At 37.1% G+C, this 14,832-nt stretch overlaps 2 protein-coding genes across 2 annotated transcripts; both read right to left on the reverse strand.

Moving 5' to 3' along the window:
- Positions 1–17: 17 nt before the first annotated feature.
- On the reverse strand, positions 18–6,973 carry ube2c (ubiquitin-conjugating enzyme E2C). The gene is made up of 7 exons (XM_055193741.2): positions 6,943–6,973; positions 6,256–6,366; positions 1,213–1,240; positions 1,046–1,132; positions 763–967; positions 594–653; positions 18–188 (listed from the first exon to the last, which is right to left on the reverse strand). Exons 2-7 carry the CDS (start codon positions 6,354–6,356, stop codon positions 151–153), a joined length of 519 nt encoding a protein of 172 aa, XP_055049716.1. The 5' UTR covers positions 6,357–6,366; positions 6,943–6,973; the 3' UTR covers positions 18–150.
- A 309-nt stretch (positions 6,974–7,282) lies between these two features.
- Positions 7,283–14,389, reverse strand: LOC129450783 (deoxynucleotidyltransferase terminal-interacting protein 1). Its single transcript, XM_055213789.2, has 13 exons — positions 14,015–14,389; positions 12,931–13,001; positions 12,216–12,312; positions 12,029–12,127; positions 11,874–11,939; positions 11,725–11,781; positions 11,544–11,605; positions 11,425–11,470; positions 11,257–11,315; positions 9,961–10,021; positions 9,812–9,883; positions 8,271–8,326; positions 7,283–8,170 (listed from the first exon to the last, which is right to left on the reverse strand). Exons 1-13 carry the CDS (start codon positions 14,090–14,092, stop codon positions 8,053–8,055), a joined length of 942 nt encoding a protein of 313 aa, XP_055069764.1. The 5' UTR covers positions 14,093–14,389; the 3' UTR covers positions 7,283–8,052.
- Positions 14,390–14,832: the final 443 nt, after the last annotated feature.

Below are 14,832 nucleotides of genomic sequence, written 5' to 3' on the forward strand. Positions count from 1 at the left end.
TAATCAAGTACAAATGGTCAAACTCAATTAGCGTTTTATTCAGGCAAGTTTAATACAACATAGAAATAATGTACACACACAGACCCAACATTTTAATTTACATTATTATAAACAAATACATAAAACAAGACACATTTGTATTCCTCATGGTCATTTTTTGTAAGTTGCGTGCAACTGGGCTTTAAATGCTGTAAAGAAAGCAATTTGAAATGCATTAGGATAATTCAGAAAATGACTGAACAAAAGGTTTAAAGGGATAGTTTACTCAAAATTCTGTCATCATTTCCTCACCATCAAGTTGTTACAGATTTCTATAAATTAATTGTTCTGCTAAACAAAAGATATTTTGAGCAATGTTTGTTACCAAACCATTTTTGGACATCACTGACTTGCATAGTTGGACAGAAAAACACTATGAAAGTCAATGGCACTCCTGTTTCCTGCTTGTTTGTAAATATCTTTCTTTGTGTTCAGTAAAACAAAAAAGATATACAGGTTTATAACAACTCGAGGGTCAGTAAATGACAATTTTTGGGTGAACTATCACTTTAAGAAACTACATTAACAAGACAGAAGGAAGAATGATTACGAACCATCCTGGTCATCCCATAGTGCTGCAGCAGCAGAATTCAATGGGCTATCATTGTTGGGTTCTGAAAAAAACAAAAAGGAAATACCTGGTTTGCAAATCAGATTTTTTTAAAACGAAACACGGTTTACCTGATGACTCAAACAAAAAAACTCCAAAAATAAACAACCCACCTCCTAGCAGACTCTGAATAGACAGTAAAATTGAGCGGACATCATAAAGTGCAGACCACTTGTCCTTCAAAATGTCCAAGCAGATGAAACCATTCTCATCGACATTTGGGTGAAAACAGGAGGTGATGAATTTCACACGAGGGGCGTTGTAGGGATACCCGCTGGGAAACTCCATTGAAAGTTTGTACCTCAAACCTTCATAAACCTGGAAGGGGTGAGAGGTGGACTTACAAAGTTGTCAAAAAAACTTCTTAATAGTTCCTTGAATGGTGAAAACTCCTACCGTTCCCTGAGCTCCATCTATCGTACCAATCCATTTGAATAGGTTGTCAGATTCTGGAAAAGCTGAAATCCCTTTGTCTCCTGACATCTGCGCTGACACAAAGCATCAGAGTCAACAAATCACACCAACAAGATAAAAACAATAGCTGCGGGATATAAAGGGCTCACCATTAGGGTCATCAGTTCCTGCTGAAGTCTGTGGAGGGCAAGAGGAGATTTTGGGTTATTAATAAATGGTTTTAAGAGCTTTCAGAAGCCCCGATCGCAGGAATAGCTAATTTAAATTCATTAACGCTGTCATTTTCACTAAAACACTAACTGAATTTTCATTTTGGGGTGAACTGTTCTTTTAATTCTGCCAGTGAAATACTATTGCTTCTGGTCAAAAGTAATCTCACCTAAATGTTGTGCAACCAATCCAATCAGATTAAAAGATGATAACAAAAACCTAATCCTTTAACACATAGTACAGCGATAATTCCACCTTGGAAATATACTAGTCAACATTTGAAGTGGATCAAAACCTTTCCTAAAAGTTGTCTTAATACCAATACTCATTACCCGTTCTTGTCTTAGGACAACTTTGATGAATGTTTTTGATCCACTTCAAATGTTGACTAGTGTAGTTTAATAATCCAAAAATTATATAGGATTTTATCTGGTTGCATAATGCTTGACTCACGATTAATATAGTAATCATTTCCAGATTACTTCCCAGGAATGCCCAATCTTATCATACATAAGTGCTTTTAGTCTCCTTGCATAAAGCGACGAGAAAAAAAACTGCTCCCATTTACAAAACAGGGAGCGAAGTGGATTTGTCACCTCACCCTTTTCACTAGCTGCATTTCCATTAAGGGCTCATTATAATTGTGCGTATGTCGTAGGTTACTCATCAGTTTTCACATATACTTATTATCGGTCGACATGCAAACACACATGCAGAGCACTGTTAGGCAATATCCATGCGTGTAACCAATAGACTGTAAAAAAAGATGGACGACGCCTGTTCGCTCTCTTCCACTGGTGAAAAGTGAAGCAGCCAGTGTCCCGATATGATGCTGACATCTTGGGTCTTGAGTCTGCACAGAAGCAACTTCGGGACCAGTCCTGCGCAGTAGTGAGCAGGAAGTAAAGCCGCAAAATCAAGACCCCAAATTCGCAGAATGTGCATATCACAGCTGTCAATCATGATGTGACACCACCGTTTTTATAGCATTAAATAATTAAAAACAAACACTTGAATTTACACCAGCGTGATAAAAACTACAATAAATGACAGAAACCAGCTTCGGAAAAAAGAAAATTGAAGTGTAATTAAATTTTTTAGTTGGTCTCAAGTCCCATTGAATAACATGGGGAGGCGGGGTTTATGACCTATACTAGGACCAGTCACTGTGGGGGGCGATCGAGACGTTTTAGCTTCACTTTTCAGGGCTTGCGAGGCACGTTTGGTGTAACCACAGTAGCAGTGCGACCATCAATGAAGCAGCAGCTTGGCCAGTTTAACCCACAAACGAAGAATAGACAGCGGTTCGTTGTGCATGTCTTCAGAAGACCAGCAGTGATGGAAAAAACAGCAAATTTAGTTGAAACTGCAACAAAATTATGCCGTTAAAAATTTGGCGAGGTGCACATTAGGCTATGCAGAGGCTATGCATAACCTACGGCATAGACCTTACACACAACTATAAATTGGATTTTACTCTTTAAACTGCGCAAACTGAAACTGTGCAAACTGACATTGCAACTTGAAAATACGGTCAATGGAAACACATCAATTCCACTAAAAACGTTTTTATTTGTTTTTTCCAGGCAATTTGGAAAAGGTGTATTTCGCAAAACTGCAATGGAAACAGTTTATTTGCATTTTCAGGTCACCTGATACAAGTCGAATACAACAAATGTTTTGGTTTCCCAGGTAATCTACGTGCTGTTAATTTTGCTTGTTATATAAATCAGTCCCTCCAGAAAAACACGATTGTGCGATCGCGCTATATATTGCATAATCAGCCAAAGTCTGCATATTTATGCGGGGCTGCATTTTTCCAAATACGACGCACTTTCGCACCATTAATTACATATTTCCGCGCACAAAATATGAGGGGCTTGCATGATTTCATAATCTCCGCATTTTTGTAGCAACAAGTCACATATATATTAGCAGAAAGTTGAAAAATGCTGCATTTACTTCCCAAAAGCGCAGCCGTGTCCTCTATTGCCATGGGAACGTTATGAAGTGACGTGATTATGTAACATGAACATCATTGCAGCTTTTGCAAGTTCCGCATAAATTGCATAAATATCCCGCATATTCCATTGCATTTTTTAAGAAAACGTGCCGCAAAATCGAGGATTTTTGTCCGTAACAATCACAAAAAAACTCCGCGTTTTTCTGGAAGGACTGATAAATAAACTACGTTAAAGACTTTGTTGTTATTTATTCTTAGCGGAGTTTACCGGAAGTTACGTGTTGACCATGAAAGCCGCTTGTTTATATTGTTACTGCTGAAACCGTCTATAAGGAGGCATTCCTTGCCAATAATGTCTGGATCAGGGGTTTTCAAACCTGTCCGGGAGGACCACTAGTACTGCACATTTTGCATGATTCCACTTTGTGACACACCTCATTCAGTTACCTTACACATCCAGTTCAGGTCTTGCAGTCTCTACGAATGAGATGAAGATTTAAACCAGGTGTGTCTAGTGAGGGAGACATGCAAACCGTGCAGTACCAGTGGTCCTCCAGGACAGGCCCGAAAACCCCTGGTCTGGATAACACTCCTACATCTCTTCGGATTTAAAATAATGTACTATTACCTCAAATAAACACTATAAGTTGCCGCTACGAACAAGGCCGCTTTAATGCACGGGCTTACCTGGGCTGAAGCCCAGGGGCCTCCGAAGTTCAAGGGCCTCCCATGTTCGCGTTCACGATGAGCTGAAAATGTCATTTTGTTTTGTAACTTGTCAGGTTTTCTGTCAGTCACTGTAATTGCACGTTACATGTCTGCTGATTGGTCCGTTGTAACTTACCGTCAAATAAAATATCAGACGTAACAGATTTTTTTATTCCGCGTAATGTAATTAAGTGCGCGTTGTCAACTTGACCTTCCTGCACGTTAGACTGAGTGTGACAGAGAAACGGGAAATAATCCACCAACAAATGAAAGAGTCATTTCTGAAATTTCATAATAAGCACTAGTGAGGTGCAGGTCTCTCTCTTTTTCGCGCGCGTGCTCGCTCTCTCTGTGCTCGTGACGTGCAGCTGAGTCTCTGGCATGCAGAAGTCTCTCCAAGCGTGCGCAAGAAACGTTGCCGCTAAATAAAGAAAAGAGTTCCCGCACATAATGCTGTTAGTTGTTATAGTTTACTCGCATTTATATCAGTGACGTGTGCGCAGCTGGAGCGATGTAGTTTGACGCGATGTTAGCTCACAGTACACACATCTGTTGGTTTAGATTAGAAAAACGACAGAGATGCAACGGTAAAGGTGCAAGTCTAGAAAGTAAAGAGGGACAAGACCATCTCAAATGATCATCCCCAAATAGCACCATTCATATTTATAATCTATCTAAAGATCTTATACAGGTATGTTTTGTGCATATTCATGCTTGTTCGTTTTACATGCTTATGTATGCATAAATACTAAATACAATGCATACTATATCTTCAATAGCCTACAAAATAAATAACTGATTAAAAAATAAGATTTTGTCTATAAAGACTTATCTTTTGTTATCATTAATGCATTTTCACTTTAAAACTAACTTTAACTTATTATATGCTTAAAACTGTGCTGAGCATTTGGTTAGTGAGTGGTAGGGGTGTCACGATTCTCCAAATCCTCGATTCGATTACATTTTCGATTCTGATGTCACGATTCAATTCGATTCTCGATTTTTAAATGATTTTTTTTAAGACAAAAAATTATATGCCTTTATTATTATTATTATTATTATAGTTTCACATTAACATGCACATTGCGTGCTTTTCCTCGCATGGGGGTTTGTGGGCTTTACTTTACGCGAGAGAGCTTGTAGAGAGAGAATTCCTTCTTGCACGCAGATAGACTTAATGCGCGCGTCTTGGACTCCTATTATCTGAACTAAAACTGGTGCGTCATAAGCAGCTGCGCTTCTCTCTGTCTCACGTGCATGCGCATCTCGCATCTGTCCAAAGTCTAAACATAAACTAAAGTAATAATCCTTACGTATTTGTTCAGTTTTATGCGTTTCATGCGAGCTGAGGCAAACTATACCTTTTGTTTAAAAGTAAACCCGCTGCATCTTGGCGGCTCTCTCGTGCACGTGCAGAGAGCTGCGCTCTGTCCGAAGGCAGATCACTAGGTAGTATTCCTGTTTATGATATGCATTTCAAGGAGCAATACATCCCTCGTGTTTAAAATATAAATCGCGTTCCGCTGGATGGATGTTTTTAAAGGCACTTCTGAGAGTTTATTTTCCCCCGCTTGGCAAGCCGACCGGACGTGACATGGGGGCGTGGCAGCATCGACTATCCAATTTTTTAATTCGAAGTTTGAGGTTGTGACTTAATTTCGATCGATTTCGATTTAAAATCGAAATCGTGACACCCTTAGTGAGTGGCAATGAATTTTCTGCAAATTTGTATATTCCAAAAACTATATAAACATAAAGCTTATAAACATATATACTTTCACACATTTTGGTTTTATTATCACCACAAGTTGCTGTGTATGGTTGTTAAATAAAGTGTCTTGTGTTTATGCTCAAGTAGGCTCAGTGATATGTTAATAATGATATTATGGTGTTTTCTGGGTCAAAGAGGGAAAACTCACTGTTGTATGTCTCGAAAGAAACTAATGCATTTTGTAATGTAGATTACCTAGATATTACACTTAAAAAAACTATAAATCGAGGGTATGGGGGGCCTACAAAACCTCTCAGCCCCAGGGCCTCACATTAGGTTAAGGCGGCCCTGGCTACGAAGTATAAGGGGCTTTCCTTGGCATTAATGTTTGTATAATACTTTTACATCTCCTTTGCTTAAAAATAATGCCTAGTGCGGTGGATGTGATATTAGTAAACCTACTAATCAATGTGATGTTTGGTATGACTTATCTCGCAAGGAAAAACGAAGTACCTTTCAGTCGCAAATCTGTAATAGAAAAGCAGCTAATGCGGACGTATTACTTGAGTCAGTAAATGAAGTCACATTTGGTGGTCATACCTTTTTGAGACCGATCCTTTGGACACACTTCCGCTTGTCTCGCTTCCCTTCAGCGCTGTGTTTGACGCGGCTGCAGCGGGGTCCATATTCTGTGAGGCCATCGCGTCAAATCTGCGATGGTTTGACAGATTAACGAACAGAAACAAAAGGTAATTTTAACAAATGTACGTTAGGTAAAGCTGGTTTACAACATGCAAAAACAGGGTTGCGTTGAATCGCAGTGTAACCGAAGCAAAACCTAGGAGCACAGAATTCTAACATTAACCATAATGTAACAACTAACTTATCAGAACAAAAATTGAATTGATGATCTGTGAAGACTTCAAAGTAACGTTAAGCAATTTATCATGTCGAGACGTTGGGCGCATGGCAAAGTGTTATTTTAACAAAGGCTTTGCAAACACAATCAAAACCATATATTTAACAGCTGACATGTTATAAAACAAACGATTAACTAGGATTGATAAAAAACACATCTTTTCCACATGTATATTTAAAATGATCGGCGACAACAATGAAACCAAGTCAATCTACCGAGTCAGAGAACGTGCTAACAATCAAATCTTTTGTAATCAAGGACATAAACGAATAATACCCAATCGAAAGGCACATATTTGAATAAATAGTAATTAATCATCTTTAAATATGCAATTTACAACTAAACATTTACGTCAAACAATACTTTACCGGTTGTGTATTCAGTGCAGTTGTCAACACTAACCGAATCCTGTGTAGATTTTTAAATCATATCCCGCCCCCTGTTTAAACGTAGCTTTCCGAACATAAGTCTACGCCTACTCGACCGTTTAACCAATCGGAGTAGAGATTTTGAATTACGTATTGCTTAGCAACCAATAAGCAATGAAGATTTACAAAAACACTTTGGTTTGATTGGTTGGTTCAACCACGGGGTGTGTCTATAACCGTTGACTAGTTTTAGTGCAGGAAGTCACGAAGTTACTAGTTTTATTTTACAGATTAGATTAAACTATTTAAAAAAGAAATGAAAGAGTCATTTAACACAATGTAGCACAAAATTGTTTAATGAGTAATCCATCTATATAGTCATTGATAAACAATTCTACATTTTCAGTGAAATACATTTAATAAAAAAAATCTTTTACTCTCTTTACTTTCAGCAAGCTATGAAAATTATTATATGTAAAAAACTTTTAATCTAAAGTTTTCTTTTTTTAAATCATATTTTTTAAATCATTCAAAAGATACTATAAGGTAAAAATGTTATAGTTCTGCTCAAAGAAATTTCTCCCATGTCATTTCTTAAGAATAATGCATAAATATATTTAAAAAGGAGACACAGAGAAAGAATAAAATAAAATGACTAAACAAATTCCCTTTTAAAGCAGACATGACAAACACAATTCCTATTTTGCAAAACAAGTACTTTCGGCTACAGAGTATCATATTATTAAAAAAAATGAAAGAACATTGAAAACACACACAACATCCATTAACCAAAGCATTCAAAATTCATTCAGCATTATCTGTGCCTCATACGACATATTCAAGCCTTTAAAATTCATGAAAAAGCACATGTTAACAAAGAAAATAAATGCCATCAAATCTGTACCATACAGACATCTGGATACCAGTTAATGAAATGTGAGAATGTAAACCTACATCAACAACATCTGGACAACTTGATTGTAATGCCTGAATCTATTGTGAACACCACATTCGGCATATTACAGCAAACAAGCAACACATTTTTTTAATTCTCTTAAGCAGGTAACACTTTTTGTCTGTGGTCCAACAACTTGCCTGACGAGGTCAACATTAATTGACAACGTCATTTTCGGATTTCTGCCCTTCCATTGCCTTCTGCATCTTCTCCACCATCCATATGGGCACTTGAAATGGTTTGAGTTCGTCCAGCTTCAAGTCAGGACAGTCCCTGTGAATTTAATGAAAGCATTACGAAGCATGTTCGCTTTAGCATTATGGCATAGGAATCATCTTTCATGTGGTTTGAGTAAAGCAATCTGTTCATTTACTTGTAGTCTTCACTTCGGGCAAGATCGAGAATATCCTCTTCTATAAGCAGATATGCCTGAGAGCATAAACATATTCAATTAGATTAGATAAATCTTTATTAATATAGAGACGATCCTCAATTAAAGGGGACATATCATGAAAACCTGACTTTTCCCAATGTGCTGTGTCCCCAGTGCTTCTATCAACATAGAAAATGTGAAAAAGAACAACCCAGTAACTTAGTTTTGGTAAATGTAAATATTAGGTTATTTTGCATTTAGCTCATCTTGTGATGTCAGAGGGGGTTCTTATTATAATAATACCGCCCCTTAATCTGCACTATCCAACCACGGCACTGACATTTAGTGCAAAGAGAGATAGAGCGAGGGAGAGAAAACGAGAGAAAATAATTAATAGCACAATTGAGTTTCAATTTCAACAAACCACCAATATGGCGATCAGTGTTTGCACTTATTCAGCTCATTTGCATTTAAAAGGACACATTCAAAAACAGAACATTTTTGTGTGCAATTTTAACAAGTTATAATAAATTATCTGTGGGGTATTTTGATCTAAAACTTTACATAAGCATTCTGGGGACTCCAAAGATTTATTTTACATCTTAAAGAGACACATGCTTATTTTCCAGCTCCTCTAGAGTTAAACATTTGATTTTTACCATTTTGGAATCCACTCAGCTGATCTATTCCGGCGCCAGCACCCCCAGCACAGCTCAGCACAATCCATTGAATCCGACCAGACCATTAGCATCATGCAAAAAAATAAGAGTTTCAATATTTTCCCTATTTAAAACTTGACTCTTCTGTAGTTACACCGAGTACTAAGACCAATGGAAAATTAAAAGTTGATATTTTCTAGGCAGATATGAATAGGAACTATACTCTTATTCTGGCGTAATAATCAAGGACTTTGCTGCCGTAACATGGCTGCAGGAGGCGCAATGATATTACGCAGCGCCTGAAAATAGTCCCCTGCTATTGAAAGTAACCAAGGGGACCATTTTCGGGCAGTGCGTAATTTGATTATGGTTATTTTTTAGCGCAATGCTAATGGTCTATTCAGATTCAATGGATTATGCTAAGCTATGCTAACAGTGTTACCACCAGACATGGAGATCAGCTGAATGGATTCCAAAATGGTAAAAATCAAACTCTACGGGAGCTGGAAAATGAGCATATTTTCAAAAAAAGTGGAATGTCTCTTTAAAAAAGTTTTGTAAAATGTCCACTTTAACATAAGTAGTGTTAAACAGTTTAGGAAAATATGCTTATATGAAAATAGGCCAGAAAGTAATTAATCTTAAATGAATTGTTAAAGTATTGATGTCTGGGATGACGTGAGTCTGGAGAATGAAGTGTACACTGCTAGTTTATAAGAATGTATCTTAAATGTGTGATAATAGCCCTCATAAACGCCTGTTAAATTGTAGTCTCATATGAAGCGGGTGGAGGATTGGACCCAGAAATGATATTTATCACAACTTAACCAGATATCTCTTTATAGGTGAATTGTTGTTCAAGCACAAATGTAATATCCTCACCATCTTTCCACCTGTTGCTCTCATGTGCTGTCTCTCCGACAGCCAGTGTTTGTCCTGAGCATCAGCAGCATACTGGGACACAAAAATAACATCATTTTATTTCCACATTTTCCACACAGACGGCGCAGGATCAGTGTTCAAAAACAAACCTTGAAGAGCTCTGCGTGTTTGATATAGATTCGTCCTCTTGTGCCACCCATTCCCAAAGCTCTAAAATTATAACCAGTTTTAGTTTTCATTGGACACAAATGCCAAACGCTTTTAATCACAAATGGACCACTCTGTGATATTTTCATTGCTGGTATTGGTTCTAGTCTTAAATCATTTTAAAGGGGATATTTATGCCCATTTTTACAAGATTTAATATAAGTATCAGGTGTGTCTGTGCATCTGTGAAGTTTCAGCTCAAAATATCCCACAGATCATGTGTTATAGCGAAGGGAAAGCTTTCGACCTCTCTGATGAAGCCAATACGGAATGACTTTAACTGCAATTCACTGAATGACCACTAGAGGCTGGCTCCAAAAGGGAGTGAATTAACATACCGGTAGACCCCCCATGTTGTTAAAATGCCAACTTAATGTGGCGTGGTTTTTACCTTTCTGAGCTACAGCTCCTCACTCCCTAGGAACAGACAGCGAGCACTTTTGGTTAAAAATAGATCAGATACAGTCTGAGACAATAGCATCTTTAGTCGCATTAGCGGCTAACAAACACATTTAGAAAAGCTTTTGGATACAATTAACCAGTCAGTCAGTGGCCTTGGGTTCGGCTATATCAGTGTGACATCACATTAACAAGAGAATCAAAACAGCATGTCTAATGAGACTGCTTTGGTTTAATAGGTATTAAAAAAAGGAGAGGGTGGATTTTTCCTGCCAACACGCATTTATGTCCAAACACGTTGTAAAAGCAGCTTTTGCATAATATGTGCCCTTTAAATGAAGCGGAAATCACAAAGTGTACTTTTTAAAAGAGATTTATACACTGAACAAAATTACAAACGGAACACCTTTGTTTTTGTTCTCATTTTTCATGAGCTGAACTCAAAGATCCAAGACTTCTCCATGTACACAAAAGGCATATCTCTCTCAAACACCGTTCACAAATCTGCACTTCTCCTTTGCCAAGCTTATCCATCAACCTCACATATCATGTGGCATATCAAGAGATGATTAGACAGCATTATTATTGCACAGGTATGCCTTAGGCTGGCCACAATAATAGGCTATTCTAAAATGTGCAGTTTACGGTATCTCAGCAAAGGAGAAGTGATCACCAACACAGATCCGTGAACACTACCCGAGAGAAACAGGCCCCCTGTATACACAGAAAAGTCCCCGATCCCTAAGTTCAGCTCATGAAAAATGGGGGCAAAGGTGTTGCATTTATAATTTTGTTCAGTGTATATAGAGGAACCCAGAGGAAAGACATTGAGAACTTACTTATTTGCTCTGGATCCAAGAACAAATGTGCTGTTCTCATTCAACCTAGATGGGTCCCACTATACAGACATCGATACATACACAATGAAACTCTATACAACGGTTAAATCAATATTTCATTATTGAGAAGTCTTTTTTTTTGATAAGACAAATGCATATAATCATTACCTTGGGACCATCTCGCTTTATTGGCTCAGATATTTTAGGTTTAGCTCTGCAAATGAAACATTTAAACTTTAGAGTAGAATTGCACATTTGCGGAGACACCAAAATGAAATGAAACTTACGCTGTGTTGTACTGTACCGGTCTATCATATGATATAACTTGACCAGGGGGACGACCTTTCCTCTACAAACAGACGGAAATATTGGATTTTGTTTATATTATAATATTTGTTTATGATGTGCATAAATGTTGATGTTTTTGTGTTAATTTCAAGCGAACACTTCATGAAGGTCCTGGTCTACCTTTTTCGGGATGGGACTGTCTCTCTGTCCAGAGCTGTCGTCTGGCTGCCGTGAACGCTGTGGAATAAAGGCGAATAAAATCTGTTACACAGCAAGTGAACGTGTAGTTTTACATGCAAGTATTTTAAAGCACCTAGAAAGAATTGTACCTTTACTGTGGGGTCATAACTCGGTTTTGGAGCAGTTTTTTCTGTCTCAGGAAAGAGATGTTTTGCCTGAAACAGACATTTATTTCAAATATTTAATTTGTGTTTTACCTCACCACAATTTTTCAGCACAATTTTTTGTAAAATATCTCCGTTGCATTTTCAAGGCAGTTCCGGCAAACGTCTCTGATAAGCTGATCGGTTTGGACGTCTCCACCCACGTTCTCTTTTACATTGCTGGCTGCCTTTTCAAAAAACTGACGAAAATATAAGAGTTCAGTATAGCAAACCTCAAAAAACATCACAAAACCAGTGTTAAAATGTGAATGAAATTCACTAATTTACCTTCATATATTTTCTAAACACAGCAAGGATGTCTTCATTGAAGCTTGGCTGAAGAACCGTCCGCAGAAGATCCATGGAAATGACTGGATCTGTATAACTATATCCAATAACAGTGACATGGCATTATGGTTGTGTAGTATTTATTATTGGTGGACACATTTAAGCCTGATATATTGGCCAGGTCGATTATTCAGATTTTGCCTATTTTGAAATATTGCTTTGATAATGATTTATAAATGTGTCTGAATTGCAGATTAACAAAAGTCTTTCTAATGGCATTTCTAAGATTTACCAACAGAATTGTCCATAGATAGATAATAAATATTTTCTATTTTGAAATGTTAAGTTAATATTGTATGGATCAAATCGACCAGACAAAGACAGATCATAAATATTGGTCACTAACCTTGTACTCGGTGTCACAAATGTGTTTCCATTAAATACTCTATACTAGAATGAGCGTGTCCGTAATTTTACCTACTGACTAACTACTGCATGGAGCAAAAAATATGGTTCCCAGATGTGACATAAACTGAAGGTTATTGGCTGTTTAAAGGCAAAGGGAGGAGTTTTCGATATCTAATGGTCCATAGGGACCAACAATACAGAGCATAAATCTCTTCTGGTCAAACCAGTTCATTTTGGATTTAAGCTCTTGACTTTAAAAACACATAAAATTGTGTTTAATCTTAAGAATAAATATTTGGAGACCTACCTGACAGTCATTTGCGAGCGTCGGCCCCTACGATGCACCTGCCTGTGTTTGATCATAATGTTCCAGGGATTCTGTTATTGAAGGAAAAACATCCACATAAAGTATAAAATATACCATCACTGCACTTCTATAAAAACATATGTCTACTTTAATAAAGCTAAAATAAAAAGAAGTTATGATTTGTGTAAGTTTTTGTGCATTTCATAATTTCTATTCTTTCTTTTTTTTCTTTTATTTAAAACGCCTTGCCAATTTCTAAGGCTATATATTATATTTTTATAATTTCTATTCAATTATTTTCTCTAAAATGAGGAAAACAACCTTTCTGTATCACGCTATAGATATGCACCGATATATCAGCCAATAATCGGTATCGACCAATAAAAGCTAAAAACAGCCGATAGTCATGGACGATATATCCTGTTATACATCTACAGAAAATGTAAATGTGTACAGAAAATGTAAAGAAACAACGCATGAATAACATAAAAACAATTATCTTCAGAATTTAGTTAATGCAAGGTAACATGCACCAGCTATCGGTATCATCAGTATCGTCAAATATTCAGTCTGAAAAATCGGCTATTGGTGGAAAATGTAATATCAGTGCATCTCTATCTATTACTTCTCATGACAATCAAGCATACCCCAAATTTTAATACTGTAAAATATAAGTTATATGTATTATGTATTAAAGAAAGAGATGCATGATATAGGCTATCACCGGCCCTATATCTGTATCGATAAATTAAACTTAAAGTTAATTAAAGTATCTATGCATCCCTTATTACCAAATAATTTATTATATACCATTACATTTGATAACTATTTATTATTTACAAAAATAAGTATTATTCTGATAAGAATAATTTACATAAGTAAAACAACTGCATTTTTGTAATAACTACAAAAACAAGAAACGTAAGCATTACAATAAAACAGGAGGTGTGGGGATTGCATGCATGTTTTAATTATAATGCAAACAATGAAAACATTTTTTTTAAATAAAAATATTTTTAAAAAAGCATTGCACATGCGTGCAGTGAGTGTTGCACACATAGATGATGATGCGAGTTTGACTCACCACAGTCTGTATGTGCTGTTGTTCACTAAAGTCCTGCTGAAGCCAATCTCTGCGTCCTTCACTTCTCTGAGCCCCCATCACTCCAGATCAATATACTATCAATACAGATCGATCTGCACTTTGACGAGATTCTTGATGTTGATCGATAAGTTCGCTGTGACTTGACAGCAACTCACTCAGTTAACTGGTAAAGCTAGTGTAGATCAGACTATTTACGTTTTACTACAAATATGCAAGAAAAGTAGCTGGTTTATCTGCACGTTCTTCAATGCACTGATATTGTGGAAAATGTCACGATTTGTCAAAATTTCCGGAGGAGTTCGGTGAATTCTTACTTCCTCAAGATTGCAGTAATGCAGTGACGTAAATAATGTTTGGGAACTTCAAAATAAAGGTCTGCGATAGATGGCACGCATGCGCTGGGGTTGTGGGCGTGGCCACAGTACAAACTCATACGCACGCGTCGAACGGCCATCTTTGTTGTGGCAGTGCAGCTGCCCGGACGGACAGATTTGTGTTGCGTTAAAGTCAAAATATTTACGCACACTTCGAATTTTATGTTGGTTTGACACGAGACTATCACGTAGGATTACCATGGGCATATTACAGAACATTTGTGTTTATGCAACTTAAGCATTTTTTAAAAACATATTAAGCAAACTTATCCTGCTAAAACCAGCCTAAACTGGTTGACTGGATTTAGCTGCTCTCCCAGCCTGGTTTAAATGGACACTTTTTAGCTGGTCAAGCTGAGGAACTTAAACCAGCTTGACCAGTCTATAATCTTAGCTGATTTGGTCCTCTCAGCCCTGCAAAGC

Source organism: Misgurnus anguillicaudatus, chromosome 8 (assembly GCF_027580225.2).
Source record: "Misgurnus anguillicaudatus chromosome 8, ASM2758022v2, whole genome shotgun sequence".
In the NCBI taxonomy this organism is placed as follows: domain Eukaryota; kingdom Metazoa; phylum Chordata; class Actinopteri; order Cypriniformes; family Cobitidae; genus Misgurnus; species Misgurnus anguillicaudatus.

Coding starts and splice junctions, on each gene's coding strand:
- ube2c (XM_055193741.2), bottom strand. CDS start 6,356: ATGGCCTCACAGAATATGGACCCCGCTGCAGCCGCGTCAAACACAGCG. Junction 968..1,045: donor TAGATGGAGCTCAGGGAACG/GTAGGAGTTTTC, acceptor CACCCCTTCCAG/GTTTATGAAGGTTTGAGGTA. Junction 654..762: donor TATTCAGAGTCTGCTAGGAG/GTGGGTTGTTTA, acceptor TGTTTTTTTCAG/AACCCAACAATGATAGCCCA.
- LOC129450783 (XM_055213789.2), bottom strand. CDS start 14,092: ATGGGGGCTCAGAGAAGTGAAGGACGCAGAGATTGGCTTCAGCAGGAC. Junction 12,313..12,930: donor CGCTCGCAAATGACTGTCAG/GTAGGTCTCCAA, acceptor TATTGGATATAG/TTATACAGATCCAGTCATTT. Junction 11,782..11,873: donor GTTATGACCCCACAGTAAAG/GTACAATTCTTT, acceptor TTTATTCCACAG/CGTTCACGGCAGCCAGACGA.